At 40.5% G+C, this 13,298-nt stretch overlaps 1 protein-coding gene across 1 annotated transcript in view; it reads right to left on the bottom strand.

Annotated features, from left to right (window-relative positions):
• Positions 1-13,298, bottom strand: part of LOC128606525 (segment polarity protein dishevelled homolog DVL-3) — a 47,553-nt gene continuing 34,255 nt past the window's right edge. The window contains exons 3-15 of the mRNA XM_053622713.1: positions 12,987-13,111; positions 10,983-11,119; positions 10,558-10,693; positions 9,121-9,214; positions 8,569-8,638; positions 7,940-8,079; positions 6,447-6,523; positions 6,283-6,350; positions 5,922-6,071; positions 4,473-4,604; positions 3,517-3,684; positions 3,132-3,362; positions 1-2,525 (exon numbers count right to left, since the gene is read on the bottom strand). Of these exons, the coding sequence (XP_053478688.1) occupies positions 2,200-2,525; positions 3,132-3,362; positions 3,517-3,684; positions 4,473-4,604; positions 5,922-6,071; positions 6,283-6,350; positions 6,447-6,523; positions 7,940-8,079; positions 8,569-8,638; positions 9,121-9,214; positions 10,558-10,693; positions 10,983-11,119; positions 12,987-13,111 (1,854 nt within the window). The 3' untranslated portion in view covers positions 1-2,199. The remainder of the gene's footprint in view (positions 2,526-3,131; positions 3,363-3,516; positions 3,685-4,472; positions 4,605-5,921; positions 6,072-6,282; positions 6,351-6,446; positions 6,524-7,939; positions 8,080-8,568; positions 8,639-9,120; positions 9,215-10,557; positions 10,694-10,982; positions 11,120-12,986; positions 13,112-13,298) is intronic.

The following is a 13,298-nucleotide window of genomic DNA, read 5'->3' as shown; positions in this document are numbered from 1 at the left end:
TAGGCAATAAAACTATGTTTATAAATAAAAACAATTTGTTTTGGCATAAAACAGTGTACAGCGATTATTAAAATTGAACCATTTGATACTAAACATCGGTTTCTAATCATTAAAAACCTGTGATAAATGTATTTTTTTGGGGAAAAAAAGTTTACAGTAATACAAAGAATCATTAGACTGTAAAAATACAGGATGTTCATGTTATTGATAAAACAAGAGATTTATGTGATGCATTGCAGTTGGAAGAGTAAGAAAGAGAAGGACATAGAAGGGGGTCACAGGTGTTCTCTGGTAAATTAAACCCAGATTATTATTAAAATTGTTTTAAGTTTTAAAATAAAACAAAGTGCACTAATTAGTCTGCATTTTTAAACTTGACAGATGTTATACAATAAACTACTATAAATCACATTTGTGCATTCCATGTTATCTGGTAAGTAAGGGATAATGCAAAGAACCAAAATCCTTTTGAAAGAACATACAGTAAACCTATAGATTTATTAAAAAAAAAAAAATGTTTTCAATTATTTCAATTAGGGTTTCAAATTTCAATTATTTCCATTATCGTGATGAAAAGTGAGATAAAATCTGGATCCAATATTATCACTCTGGCACCCAAATAAATTACGATAAAATATGAATACCAATTTAGGTCTCAATGTATGCTCCCTATCATCGTGGCATGGGCGTGGCCTGTTCTGATAAATGGTAGAAATTTAAAAAATGTACACAGTCTACTGCACATATTATTATGTTAATGTCCAAAATTGATTGTGATTCCGTAATCAAACCTAGGAAAAGATGAAACCGTGATTCTTCAGGTCAATTCGCATGGGATTAGTTTAACCGGGGGTTATTTTTACAGGCCGTTTCATAGAAGGTAAAAGACGCTGGAATCGGCACAGGAACGCCCAATCCGGAAAAATAACTGACATGACCAGTTTGCATGGGATTAAAATCACAGAGAAGCTGTAGTTACATTATGCAACCTCCCCATATAAAATTAGTCCAGTCCAAATAGCCTTTTCCTCGTTTTTTTTTTCTTCTCGAGACACTGCTCAAAGGGAACTAAATGCAGGTAGCTGTGAGTGTAGTGTGTTGGGAGTTGTCTTTATTATAGATGTTTATGCTCAGCAATACTTTAACCTGTTTCGGTTATTCATATTTGGACAGATGATTAACGATGTTTTCAATTTTCTTGTAGGCAACGCTTGTGTGCTACGACATCAAAACCGCATTTATAAACAAATAATTGGTACTAGCTTCATTTTAAAGCAAATTTGCAAGCTGGTCAGTGCAGTGATGGTGGCGGTTTTGGGTAATAAAGAAACCCACACTGAGAACACTGTCTTCTTCATGGCTACAATCACCGTCCTTCTTTGAATAATGACGGGTACTTAGCTTTGCTTAACACAAAGACACGCCTTCTCACAGCCTGAGGTTATCAGAGAGATGATACATATATGTGTCAAATTTACGTTTAACACAAGTAGACATGATTTTCCTACATATAGGTTACCCAGTCATATTTATTTGTAATACAGTAAACAACTTAGACTCCCGTTGGTCTGATTTGTAGAACAAATAGAGGGCCTCTGGCTGGAACTAGCACCCCTGAGACCCCACTGTAATTAAAACACTGTTTTTACCCCCTCTCTTTCCCACTCTTCATATGATTACTGACAAAGAACGTACAAGACAAGTCAAATATAAAACAGTTATCTATAGTTTCTCATGATAGCATCTTTTTTTGATTTGAATCGCTATGAAATATTATTTCACTTCATTCTTTAAAAGCAAAAGCCACAGAGAGAGGTGCTACCTCCACCTTCCCTCTCCCTGGTCTCTGTTTTGTAGTCTTTGATAAAAAAACGGCTCTTGATGAGGTTAAGAAACTGCAAAAGGAAAAAAGGCAGACAGAAATGCAGGACATAAAAAGGACACCACACAGAACATATTCACGCCACTCTGAGCCCATCCCTCTATCCCACAGAACCTCTGCAGGACACAGGGATACGAGCTCCATCCATCTCAGTCTTCTTCACTGAAGAAAGTACAAGCCACAGGACACAGGAGGGACAATGCAATGGAACACTCGGCACCACTTCCCTTCATCACTTACAAGGGTTACCTAGTACATTTTCCAGAAATCTCTCTATCCGCATGACTATCAGGTGTCTATTAGTCACCTGAACTGCATCACATGACATCCACGAAGAACTCGCTGGGGTTGCCCATGGCCATGCGGAAGGACTGGCGGGACGCTGTGAGTTCGGGGGGCACTGATGCCAGGTCTCGGCCTGGTGGAGAACCCGGCGCGGCAGCCGCAGGAGGTCCGTACGACGAGTTTTGGCCTTGTGAGAGAGTGCTGTGGGTACTGTGGATACTGTGCTCACTAGGAGGGGCTGCTGAGCGCTCACTAAGCGCCTTCTCTCTTTTCTCAGTCTCACTACCGCTCCCGCCCGACTTTGTCTCCAACGCACCAGCCTTATTACCACTGCGGTTTGAACCGCTGCTGCGACTCCCTATGAACGAGGGGGAAGAAAGGAGAAGAGAGGAGCACAGGAGCAATTTAGTATTAGTGTGAGTAATGTGTAAGGACGCAATAAATGCAGACCTTGTAGGCTCCAAAAGAAGTGTCCGCCCTATAGTCAGGAAATTGCGAAACCCAGTAGCAACCAACCTTATCACAGCAAGTGTTGCTACCTTATCTTTCTTTAGTAAAGTTTGCATTTGGCATCTGGATTACTGTAATATAGGACATAGCGAACTCTAAAAATAAAAAAGAAATGCTGTTTTTAGTAGTAATAGTAGTAGTAGTAGTAGTAGTAGTATTGTTTTTAATTATAATATCTATAAACAGAAGAGCATCACAGTTCATTGTTACGTGAAAACTTTAGTTATTCATATGGTCGTTACAGAGAGTAAACTGCAAAGCATACTGTGTTAATCCTAAGCACATAATGTTGCTATGTAACCCTTTTTATATTTGATATTGATGGTGAGATTACAGTCTAAATGTCCTTTTCAATAGAAAAGTAAATTATAGCCATGATTATAACCACACAATTTGATATACTTGACTTAACTGATTAAATCATTCTCATTTGTAGGTTGTTGTTCAGTCTCACCTTCACTGTGTGGGCTGCCGGCACTGCCTCCTGCTCCTCCTCCTCCCCCTCCTCCTGTGTGGCTGTAGGCTTGGTCTTGCACTGGGTGGGGACTGTAAGGCTGAGGGAGGGGGTACTGATAGGGGAAAGCAAAGGGCCACGGAGCAGCTCCTGGGTGGGGCAGGGGGGCAAGAGTGTCCTGGTCAGATGCACTAGAGCCGTCATGATCATGCAAAGAGAGATTAGCCATATCTGAGAGAAAGAGAGAGACAGAGAGAGAGAGGGAGAGAGAGATAATGAAACCATAACGAATCACAATAGAGCATTTTACTAGTGTAAAATGAGAATAAAAACCCCTAAAGAAACATAAAGAGCCATGAAAAAAGACAAAGGAGATGAAACTCACTGCCACAGAGATCCCCAAAGATGTAGTAGCACTGCTCAGAGAAGGTGATCTTGTTGACAGTGTGGCGAATGTAGCCAGCCTTCAGCAAGTTGCTCGCGTACTTCCGCGCTTCACGTCGGTCTGTGAAACCTTCCACGTGATGATAGAGCCAGTCCACCACATCTGAACCTGGGGAGGAGAAAAAGAACAAACACCCCCTTCCAATATAAACACTATATTCTATCAATAGTGTTAAAAACCATAAGGACACTATAGTAGAGCGCACATACTAAAACTAAGGGTACATACTGTATAAGCAGACTTTACACTGTTCGATTAGGAATAAAAATAATCATTTTGTTATGTTATTACAGCTAGTGGAATGGTCGTCTGGTTTACATTATAGATCAATCAGAGCTCAGCTATATGAGAAGTTTAGTCCTTACACCCCTGCGCTATTGAATTCTCAAATGCGGTTGATTTTCTGTAACATGACAAGCTGGATTTTATTGTCTAAATAACTACAATAAAGGGGAAAAAGAGAGGCTAGTTACAAAACGATGTCACATCTGTCATAATGTAAGGAACTAAATTGCGGTTTTGCGGTCATTCCACAACATTAAGGGTAACTATAAACACATAAAACATATGCAGTGAAGTTCTTCGCTAAAAAAAAAACAGTCAGTGCTCACAAATTGCTGTGTTATAAGAAATACAAAAACGCATACAGTTATTAAAAAATAATCACCGTCGTTTTGGTAAAAGTATATCCCATAATTGATTATATTCCTAGAACAGCAAGTCCCGTTGAATTTTATTCCTAACATAATAATTCTCTGGAACATTATCAGCCTTTGGACATCGAAAAGCCCCAAAGCTTTAGGGATTTCTCATATATTTAGTCTGAGTGCCTAATGTCAGTGTGAGCTTTTCCTCATTACTTATCCCCAAGGTGGAGCATGAGATAGTGCTGTTACCTATAAAGGCATTTGGGATGGTTATTTTCAGCCACATCCTGTCTCGCACCTCCAGCCCTGATTCTGGGGATGCCATCGCTTTAGCGATGGTCGCCATATCGCTGTGAATGGACAAGTGGAAGTCCTCGAAACCTGTAAATTTTAAAAGCGAAAAGAAAAAAAAAAGTTATGAGAGCAACAGGAATGTGGGTGAGATGAGTCATTGGGAGGATGTTAATTTAAAAGCCAGAGACGTTAAACCTTTATCAACAAATTTCGGTTCAGTATGAATCACCACAATGAGTCATAAACTTTAGAACCGCCTCTGTGTTGCTACATTTGAGTCTTTTGAGATCCATTGTGTCAGTTGTTTATGAGCATTGTTGTCATTATTACCCCGAATTGTTTTTCAGTAGAAAATGAAGGCTGATGTGGTAAAATGATGTAAAATGGCTTCGTTATTGATTATCGCATCAGTTGCCTTCAGCTGCTTAAGTGCCAGGATTTTCAGATTATCTGTATCAACGTGATTCACATAAAACGATAGTGTAAATATAACCAAGATACACTACTCAAATCGCTTCATCCTGATGTTCTACTAGTATAAATGCAGTCTGTTTCCACTGATTTTCTCTTCTGTTTGTTCTTACGTCTAATCTGATCTACAGTTGTGCTCGTAAATGTACATACCCCTTGCAGAATCTGCAAAATGTTAATAATTGTAAAAAAAAATAAATAAGAGGGATAAAAAAAAGTGCATTCTGGTTTCTTTTTTATTTAGTCTTGCCCTGAATAAGCTACTTCACATAACAGATGTTTAAATATAGTCCACAAGACACAATAATAACTGAATTTACACAAAAGTTTACATACCCTTGATTCTTAATATTGTGTGTCGTCACCTGGATGATCAATGACTGTGTTTATGTTTTGTGATAGTTGTTCATGAGTCCCTTGTTTGTCCTGAGCAGTTAAACTGCCCACTGTTCTTCAGAAAAATCCTCCAGGTCCTGCACATTCTTTGCTTTTCCAGCATCTTCTACATATTTGACCCCTTTCCAACAGCGGCTATATGATTTTCAGATCCATCTTTTCACAGTGAGGACAACCGAGGGACTCGTACACGACTATTACAAAAGGTGCAAACATTCACTGATGCTCAAGAAGGCAACACGATACATTAAGAGCCAGGGGGGTGTAAACTTTTGAACAGGATGATCAGTTATAAAAACTGGAAAGAAAACCGGTTGACTGGAAAGTCTAAGGGTAGGTTTTTGAGAGCTGCGGCAATGAACATTCATGTAGAGCACTTTCATGAATGTTTCAAAGTATTTGGAAATGAGTTACTTATATTATTATTATCTAATCATTTATTTAGTGCCATCGTTATTTAGTGGCAGTTTATGGCAGCCCAGCAGACAGCCATGAATCAGGTGTGGCGTACTGGAGTGAGGAAGGGGAAACACTTACGTTCAGTCTCTGGAATGGAGCTGGTGATGGAGGAGCTGGTGGAGGTGATGGTGCTCATGGAAGGACTCAGGCCGTACACTGGGTACGCCCCCGTCATCGCAGCGGTGTGAGACACCCAGGCAGCAGGATCGATCGGGCGGATTGGCTCACCTGAACGTAAACACACGGAGGAAACTGTGCTTGCTAAATATTTCATTCTCAGACAAATCTACATGAAAAATATCTGCTAGCCTGGTTGTTCAGACCACCTTTCAACACTCTATACACACTATAGTATCTAGTAGCACATTGGTGATGACTAAAACCAGCGAGTAAGAAATGCTGACACATAATGAGACTATGTTCATTCATGGCCACTCACTGCGAGGCAAGGTAAAGCAGCTTCGGGGATTTGGGTCCCAACACTTAGCCACTGTCAACGTGATAGGCCTGTAAAAAAACCAACACACCCGTACCGTCAGTCAACGCACAGTCCCAACACACACTAACAATGCTACTGTCTTACACTGCTGATGTGTCACTTACCCTGGTTTGTGCACGATTTCTCTCAAGACCCTCACAGCGTCGTCATTGCTCATGTTCTCAAAGTTAATGTCGTTCACCTAAAACAAAGCAAAGACAAGAAATTATCACCTTTTATTACTCGACACTTTTAAAAGAAAAACCGATACAATATTAAATATTTATAGAAAAATATTACAACATACAAAATAAGTCATAAGTGGTATTATGTGCATATTATGCACTAAACTGTGCCTTTTCTTGTTGCAGGGATGGTAGTTTCACCTCTAATATACACACTACCGGTCAAAAGTTTGGAGACACTCGACTGAAATTTTTCTTACGATCTTAAAAACCTTTTGATCTGAAGGTGTGTGATTAAATGTTTGAAATCGGTGTTGTAGACAAAAATATAATTGTGCCAACATATTCATTTCTTTCATTAGAAAACTAACATTTTATTTACAAAAAAATATATTTTTTAAACAGACGACTCGGAGTGAAATATTCCGATTAGCAGCCGATAAGAGTCCAGTGTAGGTGGGAACTCCTTTAACACTGTTTAAAAAGCATCTCAGGGAGATTCCTTAAGAAATCTGTCGAGAAAATGTCAAGAATACATTTCAGGAAATTCTAGGCAAAAAGGATGTCTATTTTGAAGATGCTAAAAATACAAAATTATTTTGATTTATTTTGGATTTCTTTTTTAATCATAATTTCCCATAGTTCCATTTGTGTTACACCAGAGTTTTGATGACTTTATTATTATTATAAAATGTGGGGGAAAAAAATAAAAATAAAGAATGAGTGTGTCCAGTAGTGTATCTGTCACCTGGAAATATGGATCTACAGTACTGTATAAAAAAAAAAATAGAAAAAAAACCATATACAGTCTATAATTGCCTTTTAGAGTAAAGCTTTACTGGTACACTATATGCATCTTTCCACATAAAACATACATATTAAAAAGGTACAAAATGCGATGGTGACACCAGTGGCGAGAAATGTTACTATTAATACCCGTTCTTCTGATAAAAATGAAAAAAAGTGCTTCTAGATCTCCAGTGTCTCAAAACATCAACTCAGTTCATCAGCATGCCCAGCATGTCATCAATCTACAGGCCTACACATGGGTGTGATGATCAGGTGTCCACAAACTTTTGGCCATATAATTGTATTTTGTTAGTCAGTTTCTGACAATAGAACTGCTGTTGGTTGAATAATTCGAGACTGTTTGATAATCACTGGTGCTCAACATCCAAATAAGGTCTAGTCAGCAGTAGTCCTGTGGTGGTCCCTCTGCTTTGATGGACAGTAGACAACACAACAGATGAGCTGTGATCAGTGATTACGGATCTACAAGGTAACCGCTATGGAATGCTTAGCGGATGAAATGGCCACTGAGTGCAGGTACATGGTAGATGTAGCTAATAACATGTCCACTGAGCGTATATAAATAAGACTGTATATGCACAGTGTATATACATAAGATTGCAGGACTGTAAGTGCACACAGACCTGGAGTAGCATATCGCCTGGCTCGATGCGTCCATCGGCTGCTACGGCTCCACCCTTCATTATGGAGCCGATGTAGATGCCACCGTCGCCTCTCTCGTTACTCTGACCCACGATGCTGATGCCCAGGAAGTTGTACTTCTCTATAGGATTAATTGAGGGGAGAAGACATATATATAAAGTGAGCGCATCGATTACCAGCTGAAAATGTGTGTTTAACTCAAAGAGGCAGCAATGGTGGAAATTTTAGAAGAGTTGTCGAGTTGTCATGATAGAATTTTCCAAAGCTCTTTACTAAACGTAAGCTTGGACTCATAAAGTGAATTTATCACATCACTCCCAGTGTAAGATATTATTCAATAGTACTATGCAGTTTTGGAAACAGGCATGGTAGCCAGGAAAGCTGTTTACACTTCCTGATAACACTGTCATTTTACTTCTCTTTAGAATATTCAAAAGAACTCGATGGGAACATAAGTTGCCTTTCAGTTTCCTTTTGACTTTGCAGATGTTCCCGTCTGTGTGCAGCGTCTGGATTCAAACGAATTGTGCGTAACGTTCGGAAGGACATCTGACCTGAGTAACACCTGGATGGAAACGCTGCAACTGATACAGATGTGTGTGGTACTCACCCATGTTTAATGTGACAGTGATGATGTTCAGAGACATGGTGGAGTCAGTTATGCTGCTGAAGGAGGACGACTGCGAGCGATAGACAGAACATGGAAAAGAAGGAGAGACAGAAAGAAAGACAAGAGGACACATTTAAAGAGACCTGTCCAACACTGATAGCTGCTTCTTGCACATGTGTGTGTGTGTGTGCGTATATATATTATATATACACTTACACTACTGGTCAAAAGTTTGTAGACACTCGAATGAAATGTTTCTCATGAGCTTAAAAACCTTTTATTCCAACATATCATTTCTTTCATTAGAAAACTAACATTTTATTTACAAAAAAATATTTTTTAAACGGATGGCTCGGAGCGGAATATTCCAAAAAGCAGCTAATAAGAGTCCAGCGTAGGTGGGAACAGCATCTCAGGGGAATTCCTCAAGAAATCGGTTGAGAAAATGCCAAGAATACATTTCTGGAAATTCTAGGCAAAAAGGGCGTCTATGGGTGCGTCTACACTTTTGACTGGTAGTGTATGTGTGTATGTGTGTGTCAGCCATCTCACCCTCTCCATCCGTGGTGGTTTGGTTTTCCGTCGGCGACGGCGATGTCGTCTCATGAGCCGTGATGATGTGCTTTGCTCTGTAGAGCTGCTGAAACTGCGGTGACATCACATCCATCATGTAACACATTTCCACACCCGTACTATCCACACACTGTACTATTCTCAGTTCCGACTGGTCGTAAAAGTCATGTGACACTTACAGTCGGTCCTTAATTGAGTATGTATTGTGTTGTTACTGAGTAGAGATGGATATATTGTTTGTGTGTTTATGCCTCAGTGAATCCATACAGTAGGAATGTGGTCAGATTAAAGCCCAGGCAACTATCCATGATCCATGAAATCCATTACTGTGTTCTCCTGAGGTTAGTGTAAGTGCTGTGGCCACGCAATACGCAGTAAAAATGATGAATAATTACTGACTTTCTATAGTGTGTGTGCCAGAATTATGCTGCATTCAACTTCCCATCGAAAGTGAAAATTCGAGACTCGGAATTACGTCAATTTCAAGCTAGAACGTGGGGGGAAAAATCACGTATGTCTATATTCATCTGTCTGTTAGCAACAGACTATCCAGCTAACTGGGATGAGAAAGCAAACTGTATAGTCAGTCGTTTAAAAGTAAACAAATGCTGCTTTGTTTACGATTGATGCTCTGAGCAGCCATGTTGATATGACATCACGCCATCTGACCGTCCGGAGTTTACAAGTAGGAATTCTGAGTTAGAGGGGGCATTTTGTTTGGTTACAATCCCGAGTTATAATTTTCAGTCGAATGCAGTAAGTGGGCGGGGCTAACCTCAGGCAAACCTCGTGCAAATTTTTGGTACTGAAATGAGTAATCTGCTCAGTATTAATCAATCAGTGGTGTCATGGGACATTTTATTTAGCCCTAAATAGCCTTTTATATATATATATATATATATATATATATATATATATATATATATATATATATATATATATATATACACACACACATACATGGCTGCTGCCACTTTAGGAATGAACTGATCATGCCGAGTTTTATGTTTAAGATGTTATGTTGCTTAAACTGTATCGCTAATAAAAAAAATGTAAAAAGTGTGAGGATGGCAACCTGAGCATGCAGAGCAGTATCAGTAAGCACGGTCATTAAATGAATGCACCTTGCTTCGCAAGCAAAGACCCAAAGACCCTAGTGCCTTGCCAGGGAGATGAAAGGAAGCTCATGTCTCAGTGCTCGCTAACGTGAAGTACTCTCATGTGCAACAGTTTCTCTGTTTGTTTGCTTCACTGCTCCAAATATACTCGTGAAATCTGTCCAGATCGCAGATTTGCGTCGTCTGTTCATCAGCACGGCAGTGTAAAGTACTGTACACCAGGTTTTCCTGGGATGTTCAACTTTCATATCACAATAACTGTGTCATAAGATTATTTACAAAGGGTTGTGTCTCTCACCGGCTAGTGGAGTCGTCCTCCTCCGAGTCGAAGAAGCTGGTGGTGTCCAGCTCACTGCTCATGAGCGTGGACGAGGTCTCATAACCCGCAATCTCAGGCCTTCGCTCGGGCCGGGAGTGACCATTCAGTCTGCCTCCTGCAGGACAAACACACACATACACAGACATATTAAAACCATGGACACACAATCAGGTGATGGAAATGGAACACCGAGCCTGAAAGAGCTTTTCCATTCCTACCAGATATGGACACATTTCGCATTTAACTGTACCGTACCTTCCGTGTTCGGTTCAGACGAGACGTTACGAGAACACAACAGAGGACCGCGGACTTCGACGGTTCCTAATTTTGGCCGAATTTGAAGAAACCAAGGGGTTCAAGGGGTCATTAAAGAGCTACAGACAGGGGGAAAAAAACAATCTCACCATGGTCATGGGTGTCTTTCCTGCGTGGTCTCTCTCTTTCTCTATCCCTGTCTCGCTCTCGCTCTCTCCGCACTGAAGTGCCCACGTCAGCCTCCGTGTCGTTGTCCAGGTTGTCCTGACTGCCCGCTGCGTTGGCACTGAAAAGTGAGAGATGTGGAGAAGTGGACAAAAAGCTGTTAAAGTACAGGAAAAACAAATGGAGAGCCTGTGAGGCTGTTCCACCATACACACACACACACACACACACAGGTATAACTTCAGACCTTTCAGAAGAGTCCTGCTGTGTAAATGTCAACTGCTGTTGTGCTGTTGTCAGGAGTTTTTAATGTCAGACAAGCTTGAAAATACCAGAAGCAATATAATGTGGTGTGTGTGTGTGTGTGTGTGTGTGTGCGTGTGCGCACCCCATAAAACGACATATTGGCAAGTGAAAATATCTTGAATATAGTCAAATTTATCTAGTAAATCTACTATGAGATTCAAACAAACCAAATATAGGATTCAAACCTATTCCGAGACATTTTCACTCATTTTACGCTTCATATTTACTTGTTCTATCGTAAGATAATTTTGCTCATTTTCAGCATTTATGTCTAGAAAGAAGCTAAAATATTTGCCAACAGAACGAGAAAATATGAAGCTTAAAACGAGTAAAAATGTCTCGGAATAGGTCTAATAATCCTTTATTTGGTTTATTGTATTGTTAGGATATACTAGATAGATTTGACTATATTTAAGATATTTTTCACTTGCTAAGATGTCAGTTTTCGCAGTGTGTGTGTGTGAGTGTGTGTGTGTGTGTGTGTGTGTGTGTGTGTGTGTGTGTGTGTATATATATGTATATATACACTGCCACCAGCAGAGGGCAGTCAGGAAACACTGTATTTTTCCAGACTGCTCCCAGCTGCATTTCCATTGATTTAATTATTAAACTGGGAACTCAGGGGGTCCAGCAGCCACAGACACAGTGCCGGAAACACACACACACACACACACACACACACACACACACAGAGAGGAAACACCAGCAGGATAAACAGCCATACACATGTATGTTCACACAAAGATAAAGGGAGTGGCCAGTAAAGCAGCAGACCTGGTGGGGGTATAAACTTTTGTGAAAGCAGAACAAATGCGGAATTCCTTTAAATGGCCGCCGAGGGGTTTTCTCTCATTACCATAAGAATGCAAAAAACAAAAACAAAACATAAAAAACCAACCCAACATTGAGATACATTCATTCACCATTCAGTCACCAGTCACACACACACCGTGGTTTAACTGTCCCCATGGCGAGCCGTTGATGAGCGGACGTTCTAGCTACCGACCTGCGAGACGACTAAAGTGCTTACAGTGATGACAATAAAAGCTACATCACCATCACAGCGAGCAGCACCATGCTGTTTTACACCACTGTTAGCTCCAAATGGAAGAAATGCCTGGATTAACTTGGTTCCTCTGCCTTGGCTTTGATTGGCTGTTTGGCTCTAATAATGACAACGTGACAAGAACTAAATCGATCGTATCCTGTCTGTCTAAATATTCTTACCCTCACCACACACACATCCAGGCAATCATCCTTACAGAAATCCATGCATTTAGAGTGGTGTATTGATCAATATTGATGAGGATGAGAGAGAGAGAGAGAGAGAGAGAGAGAGAGTGTGTATGTGTGTTAGTGATGCGCTCTGAGTCACTCTTTATTCAGAGGGACATACACACTTAAACACGGAGCTCAGCGTCACTGGGTCATTTCCAAGACACTTATTGACTTCCCAGAATTCTGTCCGGCAGGAGGAGGAGACGAGTCTTATTAGTTTAATTTCAGGACATATGAGACTATTGGATGGAAGGATAACTAGTGTGTGTGTGTGTGTGTGTGTGTGTGTGTTTGAGTGTGTGTCCTGCTTCACATTTTCAGATGTAAATGACTGCTCTGACATTGTGTGTTTAATGTTACTAAGGGCTTTCTCTATCTCACACACACAGAGTAATGTTACTCACTGGAAGGAGGGCGGTCTGGAGTCCCCAATGCCCCCTGTCCTCTCTAATGGAGGAGGAAGATCGGCCTGTGTCTCTGCACACACTGAACCTCCATCTGAACCGTGAGAGCCATCGGCCGAGACCAACTGGGGAGAGAGAGAGAGAGAGAGAGAGAGAGAGAGAGAGAGAGAGAGAGAGAGAGAAACAGGACGAGAGAGACATAGAGATAGAGAACAACAGAAAGAGAGAACAAAGAATAGAAAGAGAACAAAGAACAGAGAGAGAGAGACAGAAAAGAGCGAAGAGAACGCACAGACAGAGAGACAGACAGAG

The sequence above is a fragment of the Ictalurus furcatus genome, chromosome 4 (genome assembly GCF_023375685.1).
Source record: "Ictalurus furcatus strain D&B chromosome 4, Billie_1.0, whole genome shotgun sequence".
In the NCBI taxonomy this organism is placed as follows: Eukaryota; Metazoa; Chordata; class Actinopteri; order Siluriformes; family Ictaluridae; genus Ictalurus; species Ictalurus furcatus.
Note: the sequence above shows the minus strand (reverse complement) of the source record. Positions and strands in the feature narration are given on the sequence as shown.